Here is a 24651-nt window from a genome sequence, read left to right on the forward strand (position 1 = left end):
GCTCAAAAGACGACTAATTCGATTACCATATCGTAAGATATCACAACAGTATGCCAGATATTCCTAAAGCACGAGAGTTAGGTACTATATGGGAGTGGGGGTGCTGATAACAAACTAAAAAGAAAACAAAAGGTAAATCCATTGGCGATACGCTTTATTTTTTCGCTAGAAAATATATCCAAATGTGTATATATTTTCGATTCTTTGTACCAACAACTTACGAGGCTAGGTAAATAAGGTTAAACTTAAACTAGGCGCTTAAAATGCAACTGAAATTGTAAATGAATCGAATTGGTAAACTGCAAACAAATTAAATTCATAGCAACATCAAGTACGCTTCTCCCTCTTCGTATCTCTATGTACATTATGCAGATATAAGAGTTAAGAAATGCACAAATAATTGGAATGCATAAACAAAAGGCAATAAGAATAAACGCGGCGGAGGAAGACACTTCGTTTTCAATGCGATGAACGATGAACGAGCAATGAACTAATTATGGCAAAAATAAGATTATTTAACATAAAATCTACAAACGTGTAATTAATATTGGAAGAGCTTTGGAAACAAATCGGTGGAAGTAGTGTTTAAGCTAACCAAAACGTTATCGCTTTAACAATTTACTTGTTTTGTTCTTTAAATTTAACATGAAATTAAATGCATTTAATAAATATATAAATGTGTATGTGGGTGGGTGTGGTGGAAGTAATGGAAGTAATTTTATCCTTAACAATGCTTTTTCTTTGTATTCTACAATTTGCCGAATACATATTGTTTGTTGTGTGTGTGTTTAACATTAGCTGTATGACAGTTATATAAAGTGGAAAATATACACGTAGATGTACGTCTCCTACACTTAGCTTTTCTCCTTGCTAGAATTATTTGCTTTTGTTAGTCCTTAGCTTAGTTAGTTCTTTAGAAATTTCTGCTACGCCTAAGATAACTGGTATATAATGTAGTTGCTAGTTACACGTGTACATGTATAGAGAGATATATATTTAGATTTACACATACGCTTGCTCCACTTTGCTAGGCTTTAAAAATCTTAGCAAATTTTGGAGCTCTCAGTAGTAGTTTAGGCCTTATGTAGTTATCAGTTTGCAGTGGTTCTCCGCTCCTTTTTCGGGAGCAGAAATGCTCCATTTCGTGTGTGTTTGTGTGTATAAATAATGTGTTTTAGCACATACAAAAAATAAATAGGCTTATAAATATTTAGATTTCGCTTTCTTGTTTGTTTTTTTTTCTGTCGCTGTTGCTGGTGTCTGCGGTCCCCGGTAAAAATAGTAGTGTATAAAAATCGGTTAATTAAAAAACTTAACTCTAGTCTTTTCTTTACAACGTTAAACTCGTAAAAAATTATACAAAGAAAAAAAAAAGGATCCTAGAAATTAGCACATAAAATTCTTTTGTACAGCAGCATCTTCTGGTGCGGGGCGCCCTTCCCTTGCTCGCTCTCTCTCCAAGCTGCCAAGCTACCATTTGTGGTGCGTATTCCTTCACCTGATCGTGACGATCGCCCGCGGCAAGGCGAATACGCAGAGCCTTGAACGCTAATAAATCGGCTGCGCTGGCTGCGACGATGATGTGGTGCTCGGAGGTGCCGCCACCACGCTCGACGCCGTCGAAGATGGACTTGAGGACGAGGCATTGCCGCAGTTGTTGTTGTTATTAATGCTGTTATTGTGGCGCTGCAGCTGATGGCTACGAAGTGGCTGGTACTGCGACGGTTGCTGCTGCTGGAGCAGCGGCTGAAGTTGCTGCTGCTGCTGTTGGTGCTGCTGGTGTTGATGCTGGAACCGCTGCTGCTGATGCTGCAAATTGTGCAGGTAGTATGCGTTCATGTTACTCGTAGCCGGCTGATAGGGCGAGGCCCGAACATTCTGCATCTGGGGGAGCGCTGGCTGGTGCTGGAACTGCTGCTGCTGCTGCAGTTGCAGCTGCTGTTGCTGCTGCTGTTGGTGTTGCTGCTGCTGGTGATGCTGCTGATTCAGCTGGCCGGCGGCACGCATCATGTGCCAGTAGTTGTCATCGCCGATGGGCGCCTCCCTGCTGCCATACTTAAGCTGGCGCGTGATGCCCTGCTTGTAGTCCCGATGGTCCCGATCAATGGCGTACGCCTTCTCCCGCAGCTTCTCGATGGTGCGCTTGAACTCGGCGAAGGCTTGCGGCGAGTGCTTCTGCAGTTCGGTGGCCAGCGGCACCAGGGGATTGTGCTGCTGGTGCTGCGCCGCCGACAGGTGTTGGTGGTAGGCGAGCGGATCCAGCAGAGACTCCAGCACACTCATGTAGGACATGATCAGCGTGTGGATGCGCTGCAGGTCGAGCGGTGGATCCAAAGCCGTTACCAGGTCCATCTGGAAGTAGTCCATCTCCTTGTCCGAGACGTTCTTGCAGCCGGGCGAGTTCTCGTCGGAGCGCCCACAGCAGCTGTAGAAGCCACTGACAAAGGCCGAGGGATGGAAGTACTGCATACGAATTGAATTCATCAGACAGATCTTGTGCAGCAGGTCGAACCACTCCCGCTCCTCCACGCAGTTTGTCGTCTGTACGATCAGCGATCGGTCGTTGTGCACAATCTGTGGGTGTAGAGAATGAAATAAAGGAAAGTAAGTCTCAGTGCCTCATCTCTGGCAGCAATTAACATAAATTCTGTGTGCGGCGACGGCGGTGGCAATTGCAAAACAATCGCACGTCGAGTGAAATCGCGCTGGCTGAGACAATTCCCACATCTTAGAGCCCCCCGAGATAAAGAGAAAAAAAAAGAGTTACGCCAAGAGATACCAAGATATCGCACCCACGATGACGATTCTCGACTGCAGATTCAGTTTTTCTAGCTTTTGAAATTTCCCTTTTTTTGTGGTTGTTTGTCTGCAATAACAATAGCGAAGCGTACGCAAAACGGAGCTCAGCAAGCAGTTCTCATCTGCATAATAATGCTAATTATTTTTAATTGCAGCAACTTGTCATTTGCCGCCACACAAAAACTGTGTGTGAGGAATTAGTGAAAGTTTCTCTCTGACGGTTCAGTTTTCACTATCACCGAGAGGATGACGCTGACTCCAGCTGCCGCCGGTGGATGTGGCTGCTCCTCCATCGATTATCAGCCACTGACTGTCATCCATCCGCCCACACAACACAGCAACCACATGTTGTCGTCATCGCAGTCATGGGTCAGGGATGAGCGGATCTTTACGACTAAGCTACAATAATACTTTTCCGATAGTTTTTGATGAGCTAAATCCGAAATCTGTCTTAGATATGTCAGGTTTTTGTGATTTTCCATCTCAAAAGTGCAAAAAATGCGGTCTTTGGGTACTTTTTAAGGTGCAAGTAACTTAAATACATGTATTTCGTCCATTAAATTTACTTATTACCAATATTATTTCATAATTATAACCATTTAATTTTTATAATACACCTTATAATCATTACGGTCCCTGATTATAAAATCCCTATTACTGTTTTACTTTTATTTTTCTAGCTATATTGTCCCATGTAAAAACCGCCAGACTATCACACCCGTCACCACGGAGGTGTGTGGGCTTGGGCTGCCTATTTATAGATGTGGCGTGGATCGCACGTTTCCGGCACTCTCTGTTGCATGGCAGCAACAATATCCCTTGCAAATCCCAATAAAATCAAACCGAATGCTCACCTTAAAGCAGTTCTGCATCTTGAAGCTCTTCTCTTTCAGCTGCTCCACGCTGGCGATCTCCTGGAGCGGTATATCACAGATAGGTTGTTTGCCCTTCGATTTGGCGTAGCTGAGCGAGTGGGTGGTTAGGCGGAAGTAGCGCTGCTTGAACTGACGGCCGAAGCGCTTCCGGGACGTTGGATACTTGGTCATCATGCTGCCGAGAGGAGGATTAGAGCAAACAAAAGCGGGGTCTTAGCAACACTGCTCTTTGAGATCAACTCAACACTTGGATATACATATGTTTTTTGGATCTCTGCTCTTGTCACAGGTCTTGGCCGCAACAAGAACAGACAACAAAATACAAGCATAATTCTTACCCCTCGCTAGACGTTAGTACAGATTTAGTGTGTGATGAGTAGTAAATGTGATGAATAGGTGTGATTTGTGTGTGATGGGATGTGATGTGGTGGTGATTGGTGTGGGCGTGATGGCGTTTTGGTTTTTTGATTTATTATTTGATTTGATTTTTTTGGTAAAAGCAGCGCGCGGAAAAGAAGAGAAAGATAAAGAAAGTTTTGGTATTAGAATAAAAACGAAGCGTAATCAACGAAATGTCTTGGGTGGGGGGGTATATATGCCAAATCTATAGAATAGGTTATATTTATAGAGGAGGGAGCATTGCCTAATCCACCAATCGATATTCTCTAGGGGCTACGCGGGCACATAAGGGGGGGAGAGAGAGAGAGAGAAACTTGCCCCTCGATCGTAAGGGTTCAACTTACCCCTCCTTAAGTAATACTGGTTCCAATGGCGTTGCTGCCGCCGCCGGGTGAACGCTGCTGGTGGCCGCCGGACTGGGCGTCGAGATCACCTCCAGGAAATGCTTGACGGCCCCCACATGCTGCTCTGTACAGAATTTCTTATACAGCTCGGCGGTGAACTCCTCCTTGCATGGCTGCTGCGATGAGCGCGAGCTGACCAAGTTACCCAACGATTGGATCGTCTTGGAGATCAAGGTCAGCGTGCGACTTGTCTGGGCATCCTGTAAAGTTATAAGTAACAAAATTATCAGTAAGAGAGCTTGATTCATGACAAGTTATACTGGCTTATCTCATTACTAATGACATTACTAAGAACATTAATATTATAAAGATTGGAAACTAAGGAAAACACTTACCAGTCGTTCGGTGGTTAGATCGAAGAGCTTCGGCCCCAGGATGGCCGGTGCAAAGAAGCGCAGGAAGATGAAGCCGGACACCACGGAGTAGCGCACCTCGCGATTGCTGGGGAAATGCTTTCCCGCACACTCGCGCAGGTCGTGAAAGATCTGGCAGAGCACCTTCGGACAGCGGTCGGCACTCTTGGTGATTGCCTCAAACACTCGCTCCACATACTCCTTAAGGTTCTGCAGATTCGTGTCTACTGCCGAGCGATCCTTGCATTTGCTTGGATCAATCTCGCAGGGCTTCTTTTCGGACACAATCTGGGCCAGGACGGGGCGCAGCGTCTGGTGAAGGTAGTGGAGACCGGATAGCCGCATTGCTTCGTCCATCATCTTGGACACCAGTGTGTTGCCGCGGAAGATGGTGGTGGGATCGGTCAAGTGAGAGATCTCGTGGTCCGCCAAAGCCTTAATGATAGGCGCAATGCGCTCCGTATGCGTGAAGAGGCGCACCAGTGGCTGGGCCACTTCCGTTTTTCCCGAGACCAGCTCCCCCAGGATGGATACAGCCGACACGGTTATGGGCCGCTGATCGACGGACTCCAGGAGCAGATTCAAAAGGTCATCGTACGTGGCCAGCGGGAAGACATGATCGGCGGTGTAATTCAAGTTCAGGCGCAGTGATCCGATGGTGGAATCCACACTTAATCTCGTTCCGGGTGGCGTGGCGCAGGAGCGGGGCGTGGCGTTCAGCGAACGACAGCTGTGCGCCATGGATCGTGGCTGCAGGTAATACCAAGCCGATGGCGGTACCGCCTGCTGTTCCTGCTTGTTTAGCATGGGCAGTCGCACCTCGCCGAGGAACACCTTATCGGCCATGGCGCCATGCGCGTCGTGCCAAATGCTCACCACAATCTCCACCAGATCCGCTCCGCCCAGTGGATAGATGGCATAGCCCTTGTTAGCGGAAGACTCCAGGGAAGCGGCGCTCTTGTTGCTGCCGGTGGTGTTCGTGCTGCCCGCTTCCGCATCGATGTGGAGATCAAAGTACATGGCCTCGTCGAACTCCGGATCGACGGTCTTCTTCCGCTGCTTGGTCCGCCGCGTCACCTGCTGCTTGTTGCTGTAGTGGGCTGTGCATACGACGAAGGGATCGCAGGTGCCCTGCTTCTTGGCCAGATCCACGCAGGCGGGCACCTTGATAGTCACTCCCACATTTCTCGCATTGGGCGGCCTCCATTTGTGCACCTGATCCGGGGACTTTGCCGCCGCCACTGCCCACGCCCAATCGACGTTACTGAACTCGCCGCCATTCTCCTTGTAATCGTTCAGGTGCGCCCTCGGCTGGTGGTGGTGTGCATGGTGGTGTGGCCTGTGTTCAATGCTCTCGATGCTTTCCGAGAGCGACTGGGACTGTGGTGCCTCCTCGAACGAAACGTCCACATTGATCATGCCCTGAACTTCGGAATCGGAGTCCACGGGCCGCAGCGAAAACCAATGGTCTTTGTGGTTGTACATGTGAAGATTCTCCCGCTTGATGGCTATCTTGCCGATGGGCTTGTCCTGCTTCATGTCCCGATCGTACACGTAGATGGACAGGTAGCGGAAGCGACGCGGGATCTTGAACTGGTGCTCTTCGCCGAAGAACGGCGACAGTGTGCGTTCGATGGTGGATGTGCGGCAGATCTCCTCCTGGTCGAGGGCAATTGTGCAATAGACATCGCGAGTGCCCTGTGTGCTGCAGCTTGTGTTGGCCGCATTGCGACTGCTCAGATTCTTTGCCTCGCCTGAAAAAGAAGATAACAAATTAAATATTACAATTAATTGCTATATCGTTTTTAATAAAGAAACATGTTGCAGTATCACTTTATCAAGCTTAGCACACAACACCTTAGAAATGTATAAGGTTATAGATTGCAGTCAGGGGAAAAACATAAACTTGAGATTAGGTAATAATCAAGACTGTCAATAAGTGGTTCTCAAGTGACATTTTGTATATTCAAAATGAAAATCGTACTTGATTATTAAGCCTGAAACCAGCAAACATGTCATTTGGTTCAACTCAAGAATAAGTTATCAAAAGAAATGATAAACTAATGCAATACAATCTCTATTAATTCAAAAATATTCCACGCAAAGTTAAATTAAGCAGCCAGGTCTAGACCAATCTCGTTTTCTAAGAATGGCTACACTTTCACCCAACCGGATGGACTGTTAACCGTTATCGCGCAGTATTTTAACTTGAATTTTGATATCGACAACCGCTTGGCATTATCATCTGGCCTTGACACCTAAAGGCATCAGGTGTTTGCTTGGTCTGAAAAAGACTTTCTTTTAATTAGTATTTAAGCCATTAATGATTTCTCTCAACAGAATAAATTGTGAGTTCCTATATATTATAAACCCCCATTTAAGGTATCCATTTATCCGCATTATCGCCTGGCCTTGACACCTGCTAACTGCTGCTGTAAAGACGGCTAAAAGCAGACACTGACACACTCTGTATCCATTACAACATACTATATATTTTAGCGGGCTCTTTTGAGTTCCGAAAACGGTCAGCGGACGTGACTTCCTGTGCGAGTGCGTCGTCGATATATTGGTTTGCCAGTGTGTGCATCGCCGATGAATGGTGGTCGCCGCACACAATCTATTATTGATGCTCCGCCACCTGGGGACTGAGGACGGACCACAACAACAGCAATGGCTGGCGCTTGGCTAGACTGGAAACGTTAACAATAAACGGAATCGGAATGGGAATGGCAATGACAGCCTTGATAAGCGCGCAAAGGGTGAAGGCGCTATGCGGCCCACAAAAGGCAAGTACTATAAGTACTATAAACATGCTCAATGAAAGAAATTAGCGGCAGTCGAGCGGAAATATAATAAGTGCACATACACACTCCCGTACTGGTTCGTGTGCTATATGCTATATTTGTGTTGCTCCGCTTTTTACAGTCAAACGTCTGAGAGGAAAAACCTCCCTTTGACTCAAGAAATTCGATTTGTAAGACTGTCTCAAAGACAAACACTCTTTTCCTAAAATTTAAAAAGCTCTTAACCAAATTAAAACATTTTTAAAAGTTTTAAAATGATTGATATAAATAGGAGACTATTTTGTAGATAGAAGAGTACAAGATCTAAAGATAAATGGCCAAAGTTATTACAAAAAACCCCTTACACGTCTACAGCTTCTGATAATGGCTCTACTTACAAGGTCGGTTTATATAGAAATTACCAGGTGATTATTGAAAATAAACACTCTATAATAAAAATAATTTCTACTAAATTAACAAAATTAAAATTGAAATATACAATTTAGGGAGGTTTGTCTGTATCAAAACAGATTGCTTTTTAATGAAACCCCTGTTGACACAGCTGGGCGGTGGGTTGGATGGGTTGAATCGGTTCCGAATGGGTTGCGGATGAGCTAGGTGTGGGCTACATAGCTTCAGATTCGCTTCGCTATCAGCTTGCGACTATCAATGGATCGACGGTGTGAGCAATGTTGTGACTATATGGAGACTCTATGGAGAGTGTCTCTGTGTGTGTTGGCAAAACAACGGCAGTTTTTCACAATCACAATCGCTTGCTCTCACACTCTCACTGTGCGTTTTTGTCGTAGAAAACGAGGGGAAAGAAAAGAAGCACAAGAAACAATGCCTGATAACAAAGGCGTTCGTTTTCTTTTTTTCCCCTATTTTTTCTTTCATGAATGAAAAACCCACGGAACGAAACAACAACAACAACGTAAGGAGAATCAGAAGCACATTTTATATATGCAAAGCAACGAAAAGCAAACGCAAAGCCACAAAACAAACACAAAACGCCACCAAATGACAAAAATCCAAAGTGACTTTTTTAGTCGAGGAGAAAAGCAAAACAGTAAATTTCATTCATGAAATCGTGGTAGTAAATAAAGGAGAAAGACTGTGCGAGGAGGGTAGTAGTAGAGTGAAGGGGGGAAAAAAAATACCCGGCACAAAAAGTGTTGGAATTTTTGCGTTTCTGTGACGTTTATAATTTATTTATGTGTGTTTTTTATGGCTTTGCCTTGTCATTGGCCGCCGGTCGCCCCACTGAACGTTTTATTATTATTTTTTCTCTTTCGTTTTTCGTCGAACGCCATGCAAATCAGCCAGACAATCAAAGTTTTCTAAATTTAATGACATAATCGATGGGAATTTCTAAAGATTTCGCTTACTCACCGCCGGCAGGCGCAGAAAAAAAGAAAGAAAGAATGAACTGGCGATAAAGAAATTGCAAAACGATTCCATCAAATCGAACGAGCCCCCACCGACGGGGGCATTGCGAAATGCTAATCCAGGGACTTCGCCTAGATATAGAGTTTGTGTGTTCTGTGAACTGAAGCCATCGGTCATAAACCGTCCGATATCCGACCTTCAGATGCATTGAGCAACACCAGAGCAACGGCAGCAGTCCAACGATGGACTCGACTCGCATATATCATCTTACATATGCCAAACACGATAAACGGAACCGGGGAGCTCTATCAAGGAGAAGGAGGAAATCGGGGGAGTTCCACAAGGTTTATGCATGCCTAAAGTCAACCGGAAGTTGGCTCATCTTATATTTTTGCAGTAAAGGAATATTTAAATGCAAGTATTTGTGGTACTAAGAGACGGAAATAGTTAGGAAATATTTAAAACTATTGCAATCTTAATGGGTAAGTGAGTGGTAAGAATTACTATCTATTTTAATAATGGATAAAACCACAAGTATAACAAATATGTACAAATCTACATCACATTATAGAGTTCTACAAAATCATTTTCAAAATATTACTTATAATTGTGATACTTCACAGATCTATATTGCCAAGCGGAAGATAGCTCGCCTGTTTTGAGGTAATAAATATTTAACAACATTTTGGAACGCTCTTTTTCCCCAACAATCAAAACGGAAGTCGTGGGAATTCTTAAAATTACACAAACACAAAACAGAAGGTGGTTTATGCTTGTAAAATAAAAGCGGAAGTGACTTTTTTTTGGGGTAGCAAATATTTCAACCAAAAAAGTTTTGCATTTCAGTAAGAACGGAAGTGAATAGCAATTTTTAACATACATAAATATTTTTATAAACTGATTAATTGGTATTCAAGAAATGTTTACTAAGAATTACGGATAGGAATTCTGCAAATTCTGTTATAATATGTACATGATAAGAAGGGATGTTACAAATATTCCCTTAAGAAAAAATTAAACAGAACCAGATGGTTCAGTATATGGTGGTATATAAATAATAATATCCTAGTAACTCCCACTACATTAGCTCCTCATTCCAATAATTACAACACTGATTAATCAGTTATTTGTTTACTTAGACTAATGCATATATAGTGCGGGTGATCTAGCAATTAACCAGAGATCGCTGAGATCTATATCCCTGCACAGACAGCGTGATACACATGCGGCATGTTTCTTTCAACGTTGCCAGGGGACCCCAAAAATAGCATCATCCTTCTTCCATATTCCATATTCCATGTGCCACATGGGTTGTGGCCCTAAATCGAAAACCGAAAACTTCTAAAGTCGGCGCCGCGATCTGCTTGTGGAAATAGCTTATTTTCCCTTTTTCTCCTCCCCACACAACATTGACATTTGCCTTGGGGATTTCGTCGAGTTTGGGGGGAGTTGAGTGGGGCTGGAAAATTACAACACGATCTCATTTCCACACCCATCATGGCATCGAGTCGGGCAGGGTCTCATTAAAGGCCTGAAATCTCCATGATTTCCTTCGCAGATGGAAAATTAAATTTAAAGACTTTGTAAGTAGATTTCTTTTTCATTTTGTTGCTTTACTTTTTGTCTTTTTTTTTCTTTTCTGCACAATATGCAAATTGATTCAGTGCAGCATGAAAAGCGCGCGAATTAATGAGGCGATTACTCCAAGAGGGCTGCTGCTGCAAAAAAAAAAAAAAAAAAAAACAAAATAAAGAGAGAAAAAAAGGGGAAAACACGTAAAGAAGGAAGCAGACCAGCAGACAAGCAGACAGCGCTGTAATAAATTCTAAAAAAGCAAATGAAACAAAAACCAGACAGCAGCAGACATTTATGCAAAGGAACGGAAATAGAGATAAATTCTTGTATTTCTTTTTTTTTTCCAGCTGCCCCGCCAGCGGAAGGGAGATTTACACAGACAGATCTCGCGCCATATCTATATCTCTGCGTCTGCCGGCAGTTTGTTTAAACGGCAGCTTCCTGCGGCCAAAACGATTGTTTGCACTTTTGGCGGAAAGGTGGGAATAGGGACTGGAAAATTGTATGGAAAAGCCCTTGTTGCTCTTACATGCACTCGTTTCTATATAGCCCCAAGAACTGATGATATCCCTTTAAGTGCACTTCCTTTTCCGCTGCCACTTCCTTTTGGCCATAAAACCCGAAAGGGCCGGCCTAACGCGACGTGCCATTAACCAGGTTGTGGAGGAAAACTGGTTAGCTCGAGGGAAAAAAAACCAGGTCTAATCGGTTCTTATGTTAAATGATTAACTAGGTTTGTTGGGGGAATAAAATCCAAAAGCAACATTAAAATAATAGAGTTTAGATGTAATTCTACAAATTCTTTTATATATCTTCGATTGATCGCCTCCATATATATTAAATACAGACTATTTTATTCACTTAGAGGGAAGAAGATGCCAAAGCAAACCAGTTTCTGGCCTCCCTTTCCTCATCTCTTTTTTCTCTGTACGTGCTGATCGATTTCCGGTCTGATTACGCTTCTCATGATCATCGCACGATCTCCTCCTGCTTTTGTGGCCAACTTTTGTTTGGCTTCTGCCTGATGCCTGTTTATTGCTGGCTTTTCATCAACGTCATCATCGATCTGGACTTTGTTTATGAACAGTGCACAGCACAAGTGTACCGTATACACTCAATATGAGTATCTCTATTGTCCATATCGGTGTCCGAGATGAGTAACCCCCAGTCGCCTTGTCATTCCTCGGTTCGCGCCTGTGTTGCCAGGCCAAATTTCAATTCAAGTCATTGCTTTCTTCGCATTCGGCTTTCGTGTTGCCAATTTACCTTTTTGGCACTGTTAACCTTCAATTGCACACATCACTCAATGTGAGCGACGCGAACGCACGACTTCAATTTCCAAATGGCCAAATTGGGCAGACGCCTATTACTACAAAAAAAAAAAAAAAAAAAACTAAAAAAAAAAAGCCGCTCATTAGAGGCTAGTCAACTGGCGACGACGACACAAAAACTCGCCTGACTATGTGCCATAAAAATTTAATAATGATAAATAAACTTTGTAAGGCGCCCACACAATTTGGCAGGCGGTTGCACACACAGCAACGAGCCAAATTGGCCTTGGCCAGAGTGGTTTTCTATGAGGTGATATGTGGAATATACGAGCCAAGGATCAGCTCGTTTGACAACGTTTTGTGGGCACTCCAAACATTATGCAATTAAAGAGAAGGTTACAAGTATTAGGAAATGGTACTATCGCTGTAAAAAACTTCAGGTTTTAACTTGGTTTCAGTTAAACGATTCCTAAAATGTACAAAAAACTGTTTCCTTAGTTTTTGTGAGATTTTTAAACCATAAATAAGGGAAACAAGTAGTTTTATTTGTGATTTAAATAAACTTAAGATCCCTTTGAGACAACAAAAGAACCATTACACAAGTAAATGTCAGGTTACATTAATAGAAAATGATATACCCAGTACTTAACCATCATTATTTCACTTGGCTATAAGCAAACGCTCCCTAGAAACTCCTCAACTCAAAGTGGTTTAGGTTTAGGCGCATCTAACGATGGCTCCAAACGATCCCTCTTCCCATTAAAAACTTGTCCCAGCCTTAGACACAATTCTTGGCCCCTGACATTTCCGCTGTTTGTATTACCTTTGAGAAACCACAACGAACCACACAATAAACGACACTTGAAACGAGCCAACGAAGCGCACAAATTGTGGCTCAAAATTAATAAAAGCAGCCCCCGAAAGTGAAATAAAAACAGAATTCATTTTAATTACAAATTACAAGAGACACACAGCAGCAAGAGGCAACAAGCAGCAGATGGAACTGAGCTCCAAAGAAGCGCCACAATAAAAACAGACAACCAGAGACACTCAGCGTGAGGTTCAAAGCCTTGGGAGGTGGAGAGATCCATCCGGATGACAACTGACCGACAACGACCGGGAGGTTCCACAGATGCCTCTAACCCCGGCCGAAGTCAACAACATCAACATCAAAGTAAATGCGAGGAGGTCAAGCGTTAAGTCATAAAAAAGGGCCCCCTAAAACATAAAATATGATGGGAGGAAAGGGGAAAAATGGGGAAATGCGAGTATGTATAACATCACAACTTGCTGCTGCTGCTGCCTCATCGTGGAAAGCCGCCAGAGATAAATGTTAATCATCGGAGGCAGAGTCATCAACGTCATCGTTGTCATTGCGATTGTGTTTCCCCTTTTCCCTACTCTTACACAGAAAGAATTGACACCTTTTGGTTTTAAATTGAACTTGCAATTGGAAATAATATTAAGACAAACTGAAAATAATAATCTAAGAACTATTTAACTCTTGTCACGTTTTTGTGGAATATCATATATTATAACAATAGTTTCAAGAGCGATTAAGTACTAGAAAAATGTATTTTTTTCATTTACGAAGAATTCAAAATCGACTTGATTTCTTTCTGTGCATAAGCAGTACAAGAAGGCTTCGACCTGAATAAAAAGTATTTTAGAATGCGCTAATTACATAAAATCGTTGGTTCCTTGAAAGTGGCAAACAAAGTTGTTGGGACAATACCTCCACTCTTGGTTAATTTGTGCCTCTGGCCTGGCCTTTGGGCTAATTAACATTGTTCCTCGCCATATATTTTCAATTGAAAAATATTTCGCTTTAATTGTGGCTTAGAGACTCCGGCTCGAATATATGTATTAGAAAAATGATTTCAAGACACGACGAGCTGCCGCCGCCGCCAACTAATTGTCAACATCGCGTTAGCTTGGCCAGCAGAGAACCAGCTAGAAAAGTTCCAACTTGAGAGCGATCTTTGGCTCGTTCAATTGCAACCAGTTTTGGACTGGCCCAAAGGGGGAGTTCGGTGGAAACTTGGCCACAAAACTGGAGAACAAGACAACAACACGGCACAACCGGCTTTTAATTAATTACCTTTTTTGGCCAAACTATTTATTGTTGTGTTACAGAACCAAGTAGAATCCATGTTAACTAGATCTCGCTGTTCGGTTCGTTTCAGTTCCTCAAGTTCAACGAAATCTCAATTGCGTGTGGTCTTGGGCTGTGAGTAATTCCCCTCTATCTGTAAGTGTCATTGATATACCCCCATATTCCGAGAGAATATCGGGAGTGAGTCATCTCTCTGTGGTATGATCGATTTACAAACTCGCCGTCTTGTGTCGTAGAAAATGAAATTTAGGTTATGCGCTAAACATTTCAATTAAGTGGAAAAGTATTACGCCAATTTCGGTCGGAGGGGCGGAGGAGGTTCCGGAGGTTCGTTCGTGTAGAAATCGCAACGACCAACAAAATGGAAAGCTCCCAGAAGCAGCAGCAACAACAAAAGCGAAACTCTGTGAGTGTAATTGAAACTGAGCACGATGACGATGTGGAAGTATTATTATTAAGCATGCAAAGCATATAATGAAGTGGAAATATGAAACCGGGGACCAGAGGGAGAAGAATGCAGCGGTCAAGGAGGGTGTATCGCTCGGCGGGGTAAAAAGGTGACACAGCTAATGTGCTATAATGATGCGATAATCAAAGATGATTATAGGAAACGAATAGCTTTCATTCTCCAATCATCACTAGACGGACGTGGATTTCTATGCAGTTTCAAGCTACATTCTGTCATCTTCGGAAGAGGAGAAAAAACAGCAACTGTGAAGCATAGAGAATCGTAAGAGAGAATGGAAATGAAATCAATTATGGACTGTTAGTAAAAGTAAGGCCCCTCCTGAAGGGTTTTAAATATAAAATTATCATAGGAACTATTTTAAAGGTTCATATATCTGAAGGAGGAAGTAATGCAATTTTAAACATACATATTCAATATCGTCAATGTAAGTTCCCTATTTAAGATGCTTAATTTCCCTACAAATTATGGTCTTCAGAGAATCCCAAACTACATAAAGGTAAGAAGCAGCTGCCTAAAATCGAGTTATAAATGTGCCTTGCCATAATATGTGATAATTGACCGATAATCAAAGGAAGTGAATAACTTTCGTTCTTCAATCATTTGCAGAAACGTGTTTTAATTCATTTTTAACCAATATGTTGCCCCCTTCCCCAAGGCCAAAGAGGGGCGAAGGAAGATCGCTGCACAAAGGAAGTGGGAACAGCAGAGGAGGGAAGAAGTGGAGACCCCGACAAAGACACAAGCGCATGCGAAAACAATTGAAGCGTGCAAAAAGGGGGGAGAAAAAAAAACAGGGAAGAAAAGGCACGGGCAAAAGCAAGAGTTTTATGGCCCAAGAAAAAGAACCGAAAACCGCACAGAGACTGAGCGAAAAAAAAAGCGAAGAAGGGAAACTCTGGCGATGGGAAACGGAAATCAAAAGCGGCAAAACAATGTTGTTGCAGCTTTGCATATAATTTATGGGCGAGCGTAGCAAAAGCGGCTTATGAGTTGCGAGATTGAAATTGTTTAGGTGGAAAATGAGATTCAAAGCGAGGCAGCAGCAGAAACAGCAGCAGTGAACGTGTGTGCGTGTGCAGGTGTGAAATTGAGATCACGGCGGATGGAGATACAACCAACCCTTTTTTCTGTTCTTTGCGTGTTTTTTTTCTGTAGCTTGTGGTTATTCATAATTCTCCGCTTCTGTTGCTGTTTTTCACGTTCACAAGTTAACGAAAAACAAGGCGACAAAAAGACAAAACAGGAAATGTAAACCACGAAAAACAACCGCAAGTTTTGTACTCGTTCGCCGTCTCCGCTCGCGCTCTTTGCCTTCCTTCCTCTCGCCCGTAGGAGATAGGCAAGTGGGCGAGAGAGTGTCATTCATGAGTTTGACCTTTTACCGATATATAAGCCATTAATCGATGCTGCTCCTTTCGCTTGTTGCTGCCCTGATAATCATTCATAAAACAGACACTTTTGCCAATGTGTTCGTATAGAGAAAAGTACACCGAATCCGAAAATTCCATTCATGAAAAAACCCACACATTGTTGCTGGATCTCTCGCGGCGGGTGCCAGTATGTGTGTATGAGCATGCGCTGGAGCGTCGCACACACACACATGGCTGAATCTCGATTCATTCACAAAAAGAGGGGCACATGCAAACGGTGGGGACTGGCGGGGGCGAGGTGGATGCCGTAACATTCAGCTTGCTTTTTAGTCGGGTGGCAAGTTGCCATTGCTGCTTTTCCAGAAGCAGCAGCAGCAACAGTAACAACAAATGCAATTGCACTGCTGCTGCACGAAAAAACATTAGGCGACAAAAAAAAGTAAGAGAAACACATGCACACACACAGGCAACCACACGCGAGTGGGAACGGGATAGCACGTTGATACACTCGCACTCAAAATGCATTTTCAGCACCAAAAACATTGTTTTTTGGACAACTTTTGGCTTTTCTGGTGCTCAGACCACACAAACAAAGATATGTCACTATTTAGCACACTGCTCTCAGGCGCTTTGTCGTGTTTTAATTATGTTTTCTCCACAAGAGAGACTCCGCGGGGCGACGGCGACGCTGTCAACATTCCAGCACACACTGCACCACGAAAAACGGCCGTTGCGCCCGTACTTTCACAACCCGCTCATGTCCGGCATGTTCTTCTACATTTTGGCAGTGTTTTCCTTCGATTTCGCACTAATTTACATACCAATTTTCACTTTTAATTGCTCTTCAATGCGCACTTCGCGTGTATCGGCCATTTTGTTGTTGTTGCTGCTTGGCTCGACGGCAGCGACGAGCGAGTCAGTGTTGCCGTCCCGCTCGTCGTACATATAGCGCTTCTTCTTCAGCAGCATTGTATGCTCGCGTTCATAGCAGGCAGCTTGTTTCCGGGACTCTCGGTGATACGTGCAACTCGCGATTGGAAAATATGTTTTGGCTGGTCAGTTTTTAAGGAATTAACGAAATTAAGTTTGCTTGCTCGGTATTTATTAACCACTTGTTGCTTATAATATATTTAGTCGAACTGCAGCGTTGCACGGGACGCGAAAACGAGTCGGCTCACAGACGGAATGCACTTTTCTTGTTGCTTGTGTTTCGGCTGACAGAAGGCTCACTAAACTGGTTAATCACACACTGAAACACGTATGATTTTCGAAAATTTGTTTATTATATTGTATTATTTTTTAACGATCATATTATTTTCCCCAAGTCGGCGAAAATGTACGCGTCCGCGGAACAACCTTTCAAAGCAAAATTTCAAACCAGAGTGACCGTCTCGGGGAACAAAAATATTGGCTGGAACTATCCAGTGTGGCCAGCTCTTCGCGGCATAAAAACGCTGCGAAAAGCTAGTTTTTTTGTTATCCACTGGCAACGGTGTTTGCATTAAACGAAAAGTATGGCAGCACTAGTTGTTCAGACCTCGACACTCAAAAGTGTGGCAGTGCTGGTCGTTCTTAATTTAAAAAATTATTAATTATTTTTTAATAATCTTTATCCCGGACTCTGCTTTGATTTGAATGTAACTTTAATAAATTCACTTTATTTCGTTATACCAATATCGTTATTTTTCACAATTTACTTTGATATTACTCTTGTATTTATTGTGCTTTGTTTTCGAATTAACTTTGATAATTTCACTTGCTTATAACTTTATAGATTTTTATTAATTTTCCAGTTTTGTATTTTTATTTTTGGATTTTTTTTGGATTTTTATTTAAATTCAATAATTTCACTTCGCTACCTTTGAATTTAAAGTCGTTAAAACACACTCTGTAATATCTTGCAAGAGCCGCCGCCGAAACGAAAATGAATTAAAATTTCCCAGCGGCAAGTGTACGCGCCTCCAAAAATGTGAATGAAAACACACACAGCTGCAGACGATCACCTCTACACGCAGACAGACACATGTTGCACCGGCGCCAGCAGCGGCAGCGGAAGCAGCGAACCGAAAAGCGGCGACAGAGAAAGTTACAGGCATATGCGGCACATGGAGTGCGGTACGAAACGTATAAACGTTTAAAACCATCGGCGTACTGATATACCCTACTGACATATGAGTAGGGCACATTACGTGGGCGTTTTGGCTCACAGACAGAGGAAGCGGCCAAATTACACATACAAACATACGTACATATATTACGATTCCGAAAAAATCAAGTAAAATGTGAAATTCAACACGAAGCCGGCAGGGAGGCAGAGACAGCGATGTTGTTGTTTGTTTATCGCATATTGCGCTTCCCTTTTTCATCTTCTTCTGGAAACCACATGCATCACAACAACAACAAGTGAGACGATGCATCTTATCACATGCCGCCAATAAGTGGAAGTGGTTGTTGTTGTTGGGTCAACATTTGTACAGTGCGTTTCTGTAGGTCCTGCCTCCTTTTCATTGCTTCCGTATGCCGTACATCTGATCTGGCGAACATTTTCCACACTCTAAATGCACAGGAAGAAACGAAGGGAGTAGTTCTTGAGAGAGATAATTATATGGTAATTCTTAAATAAATATTAAAGCAACGTAAATTATTTTAAACATTTTTTTCAGGTATTGCTATAAAATTTAAAACTATGTGATATTTCTTTAAAATTGCATTTGTATAAAATATATTATTTATGTATAAACATAAAAAAGGATTATTTTAAACGTAGCTAGAGGTTATTACCACCCATATCTACATACATATATTGAAAGTTCTCTTTATTAATTTAATTTTTTATTAAGTTTTTGTAGTTGTGTAAAGTAACAACAATTTAAATATGTTGATAATTTCGCTCAACGAAATGTAACCGACAGACGTGGGAAGAACAGGAGGCACTTCTTCTATTTTTCCAACTCCATCTGTCCACCTGTCCACTTTTCCCCTGCTCTCCTCGATCTCCGCCTCCCACGAATTTCAGTGCAAAGTGCATTTATGATAAAAATAGTATATTATTGTGACGGTTTCATTCGTTTGAATGAGTTTACGGGTTTCGGTTTCGGTTTTGGGTTTTTATACCCTTGCAGGGTATTATAATTTCAGTCAGAAGTTTGCAACGCAGTGAAGGAGACGTTTCCGACCCTATAAAGTATATATATTCTTGATCAGCATCAACAGCCGAGTCGATCTAGCCATGTCCGTCTGTCCGTCTGTCCGTCTGTCCGTCTGTCCGTTTCTACGCAAACTAGTCCCTCAGTTTTAAAGCTATCTCAATGATATATAGTCTTCTATATGCTCTCACTGCTATATATGTCGAAACGGGCCGGATCGGACGACTATATCATATAGCTGCCATACAAATGTTCGATATATTTTTAGAAAAAAAATTATAACTTTGCTGTTTTTCAACATTTTTGCACCATTTTTTAGATATGGCCATTTTATATTATTTCTGAATTTTGGTATAAATTTTATGAAAATCGGACGACTATATCATATAGCTGCCATAGGAACGATCGGGAAATTAATAGAAAAAAAATTATATATTCGTTGTTTTTCAACGTATTTTCATCTACTCCGGGATATAAGCTTATTTTATTATTCTAGAATTTTGGTATAAATTTGAAAAACATCGGACAACTATATCATATAGCTGCCATATAAACCGATCGGTAGATGTATACAAAATGTAAAGCTGGGAATGCAAAACTGTAACTGTCAAACTGTAAACATAATAAGTATAGGTAAAATGTAATGAAATAATATCTGCAAGGGTATACAAAATTTGGCTGGCCAAAGTTAGCTTTCTATCTTGTTTTTTATTTCATTTTACTATTTAATTCCTCATACCACTTGCAGTATTGTTTATTTACGGCCGGGGAAGTGTTTTGGTCATTTGTCTAGCTTCCGTTATTATTTCGTGTTTGTGCTCTCGACCTGTGAATGAAAATTTATACCCTCTACCCCGGCTTTTGATCTATCTAATTTATAACATTTATTTTCTATTGACTTGTTTTTAACATCCATAATATGGGTCCATAAACTTGCTTCACTATGATGATCGTCGTGGGCATCTTTCTGTAAAGGCCGATGTTTGGGTTTATCTACCGCCTTTTAATGGGGAGTTTACACATAAATACACATAAAATAGCTCCTAACGTGGGTTTTCTTAATCTGTTTCCGAATACATTTTCCCGCTAAGAGGAAAATGCTGTTAAAGACTTTTGCGGAAGGGCTTTCGATTTTTGATTGAATTTATGGATTTTTAAAGTTATACTAATGATGGGCAATTAGTGAAAACATAGTGGCTAGTTTTGGAGAATAATGATTTACGGACTTGCAATGGAATTAACATAATGTATAAGTGAGGTATCATATCTCAAGATTTGGGTAAAGTTTAGGAAAAAATAATGTATATTGAACATAATCCGACAGGCCTTTAAATATAATATTATAGACAAATGAAATATATCTTTAGAATGATCTGTAAAAATATTCTTAAAGTTTATGTAAAATTTAGTTATCGCATTTAAGAATAATATTCTTGGTACCTTCTTTGGACGTGCTGAAAGTCAAACCTTTAAATAAGGGATATATAAATAATATATAAGAATAAAACCCTAAAAAATCCGTAGGATATAACTTTTCCCCAGCTATTCCCCTATTCCCGTTTCTTATAAAATCCTCTTGGTTGTTTATATAGTTATAGATTTCGGCTTGATCTGCAGATTAAGTCAAATGGCCGTTTGGGTTTTCTTTTATTGTTCAGAGGATGTTTACACGCATATGTTTTTGTTTTGTAGTATACAATAGACACTTAACAATTTCATTTATTGTAGTCATTTAGTTAAATGTAAAGTAGCATTTTGTTTTTGTTTTTCTCTTGTTAGGTGTTCACTTGAGTCGCGATTGCATCTTTATTACATAACTTGAATTTGTTTTTGGCGCGCTAAACGTAAAGCTTAAAATGTAATCATGTTTGTGGTTTGTTTTTGCGTAAACAATGAAACTTATATGAAATACTTAATAAAAAAGATCGCATGAAACAATGTGTATGTGTTTTGTTTTGTTTTGTGGGTGTGTGTGCTTGTGTGTGTTTGTGTGAGAGCGTTGGTCGTTTTTGTGGCAGCTTGATGGGATTCGGGATGTTATCCAGGATCTCTTTCGAGCCGCTTGCACGATGCCAACTCCAGCTCAACGGCAGCCAAATTAGGAAACGATAAACAAACTGCAAAGAGACAAGAATCTGCATTATATTAGATAGTCTGGACTATAACAGAACATTTTAAAAATGTAAATAACTTTATTCTGAAGTTTTCGATGTATTGCTTAGGTTAAATTACATTTTCTAGGCTTTAAAGGTATTTCTAAAGCGCAATTAAGTAAAGGGTAAAGTTAAATGAGTTCTTAAAACATAGAAAATTTAAAATAATATATATTTTATACAATAAATTATAAATAAAGTCGTATACATAGTAAACTGTAACAGTACTTAAATGTCCAAAAAAGGCGAGACCTTATCAACATTTAAAATAAAATGAAAATAAAGTCAAAGTAAAAGTTGCTTTGATTAATATAACATTTAAATTTCAACAAAAGCCAAGACTTGACGAATCGTTCAGCAAATACTCGTTTTTTTTTAACGAAATAATCTGGTGAGTCAGAAATCTCGGTCTGTTTACCCAAAGTCTTATGACGCACCGCACGCGGCCAAAGTTTCTTCTATCGGCTCCAATATTTTTACGAAAGATTAGGTACTCTCTCGTATATGCAAATACATAACACAAATAAACCGATGTCATGGCTATCAGGGGGTCTGTTTCCGGAAAATATTCCATTTACGATTGGGATTATCTTTTATGATGAGAAGTGAATGTAAAATGTCGAAATAGTATTGTTATCTGTCAATGATATCATTCTTCACAATCTAAACACTGTTTTGCTATGCTTTTATAATCATAAGAGACCAGATTGAAGATATTAAAAGGGGAGGGTTTGCCACTTGATTTACTTCAAAAATATAAACTTTAGCTTTAAATTATTTGTTTTACTCACTTTTTTCTCAACTCATCAAACAAAATTTGAGCACGCCTCGGGATAGTCTTCCTCATGGCGTCCGGCATCCTTTCCGTTCCATACCATTCCCCTCCGCCTACTTGTTATTGATGGACAACCGCTCGACGCTGGCTAGCAGCTCATCGGCGGTCTGGGACACGACCTGCTCCTGATCGTCGCTGGTGCTTAGGTTTTGCAAACGCTTCTCCAGCGCCGAGAGATCCTCCAGCTCGCGCTGCTGCTTCACCATGTAGCGCAAGATCAGCGTGGTCAGCATGCACATGTCCTCGAGAATCTTGGCCGTCTCCGGCGTGGGATGATCATAGCGATTGCGCAGCAATCTCAGCTTGGCCTCGGCCAGCTCCAGCGGTGACTTGTTACTGCGATCGTACATGTGGACACTGGCACCGCCCTGGAGCAGGACGCCGACCACGATGTTGAAGTTGTTGGAGCTGGCCGATATCACGGCCAAATGCAGCGGGGTGTTGCCCAGGGAGTCGACCACATTGGGATTGGCGCCGTACTTGAGCAGCTGCTGGACGATGGGTATGTAGCCGCGACAGGCGGCCAAGTGCAGGGGACTGCGATTGTACTCGTCGGCGGCATTGGGATTGGCGCCCGCCTCCAAGATGCGGTTGAGCAGCTCAATGTTGCAGGTGGAGGCGGCGGTGCGCAGCTTGCGGCCGTTCGACTGGGTGAGGATGTTGCTGTAGCTGCAGTATTGCTTCAAACGCTGCATTCGCGGACGCATCTTGAAGCTCTTGCTGCCCGAGGGCAAAGTGCTCGGATGGATCAGGCTGGGCAGATACTCGGCATTTGGGGCGTTGGGGTTCAGCGGCAGCGGCGGCAGGTGCGGCAGCGCAAAGTGCTCGCCCCGGTCTCTGGTCAGCTGGAATGCATTCGTGCTCGGATTGCCGGCGCTCGCACTGGGGTTCACGTTCACATTCATGTTCATGTTCAGATTGAGGTTTAGGTTCAGGTTGAAGTTCATGTGAGGCCACTCGCCGTGCGTGTTGGGTGACGAGGTGGGCGTGGGCGGCATCACCGGCGGCGGCGGCGTGATCATGATGCCCTTGGACGCGGGCATGGGCATTGGCATGGAGCGTGTAAGGGCCATGGACACGGGTGACATCTCCACCTCCTCCTTGGCCGCCTCCACGCCGGAGGTGGAGGAATCGTTGTTGGTGGCCGCAGCCATTTGTTCCGTCTCGACTCGTCTCGCGTCTCTCGACTCGCTTTTGTGCGTCGCTCCTCCTTGTTCTGTTCCCCGCTAACAGTTTTCCCTTTTCCGAGCCTCTATGGTGATGAAAAATTCTCTGCCAGGCACGCGCTGCTTATTTTCCTGTCTGTATTGTTTGTATTTTTCTCTATTTTTTTCCTGTTTACATTTTGCCCCCTATCGATAGGCCTGATGTGCTAACTATCGATTGACCTCGGGCGATAGCTGGACGACTTTGCAGCCCTGGAGGAAATAAAAAATAAATACAAAGAAGGCGAAATAATTAATTATTAATCTAAGAACTAAGAACTAATCTTTTAAAATTGTTTCTATTTACATTGCTTAATTTATTCAAAAATTAAATTCTGAAAGTCATTAAGACTTTTCGTAATAAAATTTTTTTAAAATTTTTTAATACATAAATACAGCTGTGTTCACGGAAATAGCAGTGCGACAGAGGAACAACTTCAAAACGTTTTTTTGTACATATTCCTTTTTGCAAGCTGATCTATTGCACATTGTTTTTGTAAAATGGAACATAAAGATAAGAATCGAGAAAAAATTCCGTTAGATTTGCTCTACTTTTATGTTTTATTGATATTTTTTCACATATGCAGCTCGTTTTGGCCGATCACTGAAATAGCAGTTTTTAATTTTCTTTCGCAAAAAGTGCCGAAATTTCTTTTAATTTTGTAAAAAATGACTTTAATTAAGGTCGTTATTATAGTTTATACTATAATACACCTTTACAACGCAAAAAAAATTATTTTAGTGGGCGCAGGACCTCACTGCTCCATGAGAGAAAGATATCAGATAATTTAGCCTAGAAAGAAAGGCAAAACATGTAAAGAGTCTCTAAATCTTTCAAATTGTTCTTTTAAAATAGTTTATAAGTCATAAAATATGAACCGAACCCAAAAAAAACGGGGTACGATTCGCAAAACCCCAATTGTACAGGCTCGACGCGTACTTCGCTTCAGCAAAGCTCGTCCTTTTGCATCCTCTAGGGATATATGAGCGGGAATTGGCATGGGAATCAGTCATGGGACCATTCGCCGGGGACTTATTGAATAAATTTTAGATTCGCGAAGTCCATGGAAAATGTCACTGCTTGGTTATAGGCATATCAAGGCCAGATTGGAGTTCGCCAATAGCCCCTTGAACTCAAATGGCGTAATATCCTTTGGACAAATGACTCCAAACTGGTTTTATTTGGTGGAATAGGACAAGACAATATGTCCGTTGACCTCCAAAAACATAGTACCCCCCAAACCATACGCTGAAGACAGTAAAACACGGTGGCCTAAAAATCATGGTATGGGTATACTTTTCATACAACGTTGTAGGTCCCGTATATATGATCGGTGGGATCAAAGACCATTATGTTTATGTCTAAATATTAAAAACTGTCTTACAGTCGTATCCTGATGAAAATATGCCATTAATTTGGACATTTCAGCAGTACAGTGACCCTAATCATACCATCAAGGTGGCCAAGGAGTGGGTTCTTAATGAAAAAGTGGATGCAATGCCATTGCC

At 41.9% G+C, this 24651-nt stretch overlaps 2 protein-coding genes across 3 annotated transcripts; both read right to left on the bottom strand.

Moving 5' to 3' along the window:
• Positions 1-137: 137 nt before the first annotated feature.
• On the bottom strand, positions 138-17186 carry RasGAP1 (Ras GTPase activating protein 1). The gene is made up of 5 exons (XM_017172836.3): positions 16625-17186; positions 4813-6584; positions 4418-4677; positions 3654-3849; positions 138-2574 (listed from the first exon to the last, which is right to left on the bottom strand). Exons 1-5 carry the CDS (start codon positions 16770-16772, stop codon positions 1549-1551), a joined length of 3402 nt encoding a protein of 1133 aa, XP_017028325.1. The 5' UTR covers positions 16773-17186; the 3' UTR covers positions 138-1548.
• A 3343-nt stretch (positions 17187-20529) lies between these two features.
• LOC108078961 (ankyrin repeat domain-containing protein 54) lies at positions 20530-23286 on the bottom strand. 2 transcript variants are annotated; one of them, XM_017173119.3, is made up of 2 exons: positions 21894-23286; positions 20530-21066 (listed from the first exon to the last, which is right to left on the bottom strand). In XM_017173119.3, exon 1 carries the CDS (start codon positions 23089-23091, stop codon positions 21991-21993), a length of 1101 nt encoding a protein of 366 aa, XP_017028608.1. In that variant the 5' UTR covers positions 23092-23286; the 3' UTR covers positions 20530-21066; positions 21894-21990. The 2 variants fall into 2 exon arrangements, with proteins under 2 accessions (XP_017028608.1, XP_017028609.1); XM_017173120.3 differs by having other exon boundaries at positions 20530-21084.
• Between the last annotated feature and the right edge of the window lie 1365 nt (positions 23287-24651).

The sequence above is a fragment of the Drosophila kikkawai genome, chromosome 3L (assembly GCF_030179895.1).
Source record: "Drosophila kikkawai strain 14028-0561.14 chromosome 3L, DkikHiC1v2, whole genome shotgun sequence".
Lineage (NCBI taxonomy): Eukaryota > Metazoa > Arthropoda > Insecta > Diptera > Drosophilidae > Drosophila > Drosophila kikkawai.

What these genes read in the sequence shown, in the direction of transcription:
- RasGAP1 (XM_017172836.3), bottom strand. Translation starts at nt 16,772, where the DNA reads ATGCTGCTGAAGAAGAAGCGCTATATGTACGACGAGCGGGACGGCAAC. An exon ending in ATCTAACCACCGAACGACTG is followed by an intron (nt 4,678 to 4,812) that starts GTAAGTGTTTTC and finishes ATAACTTTACAG; the next exon opens with GATGCCCAGACAAGTCGCAC. An exon ending in AGATGCAGAACTGCTTTAAG is followed by an intron (nt 2,575 to 3,653) that starts GTGAGCATTCGG and finishes CTACACCCACAG; the next exon opens with ATTGTGCACAACGACCGATC.
- LOC108078961 (XM_017173119.3), bottom strand. Translation starts at nt 23,091, where the DNA reads ATGGCTGCGGCCACCAACAACGATTCCTCCACCTCCGGCGTGGAGGCG.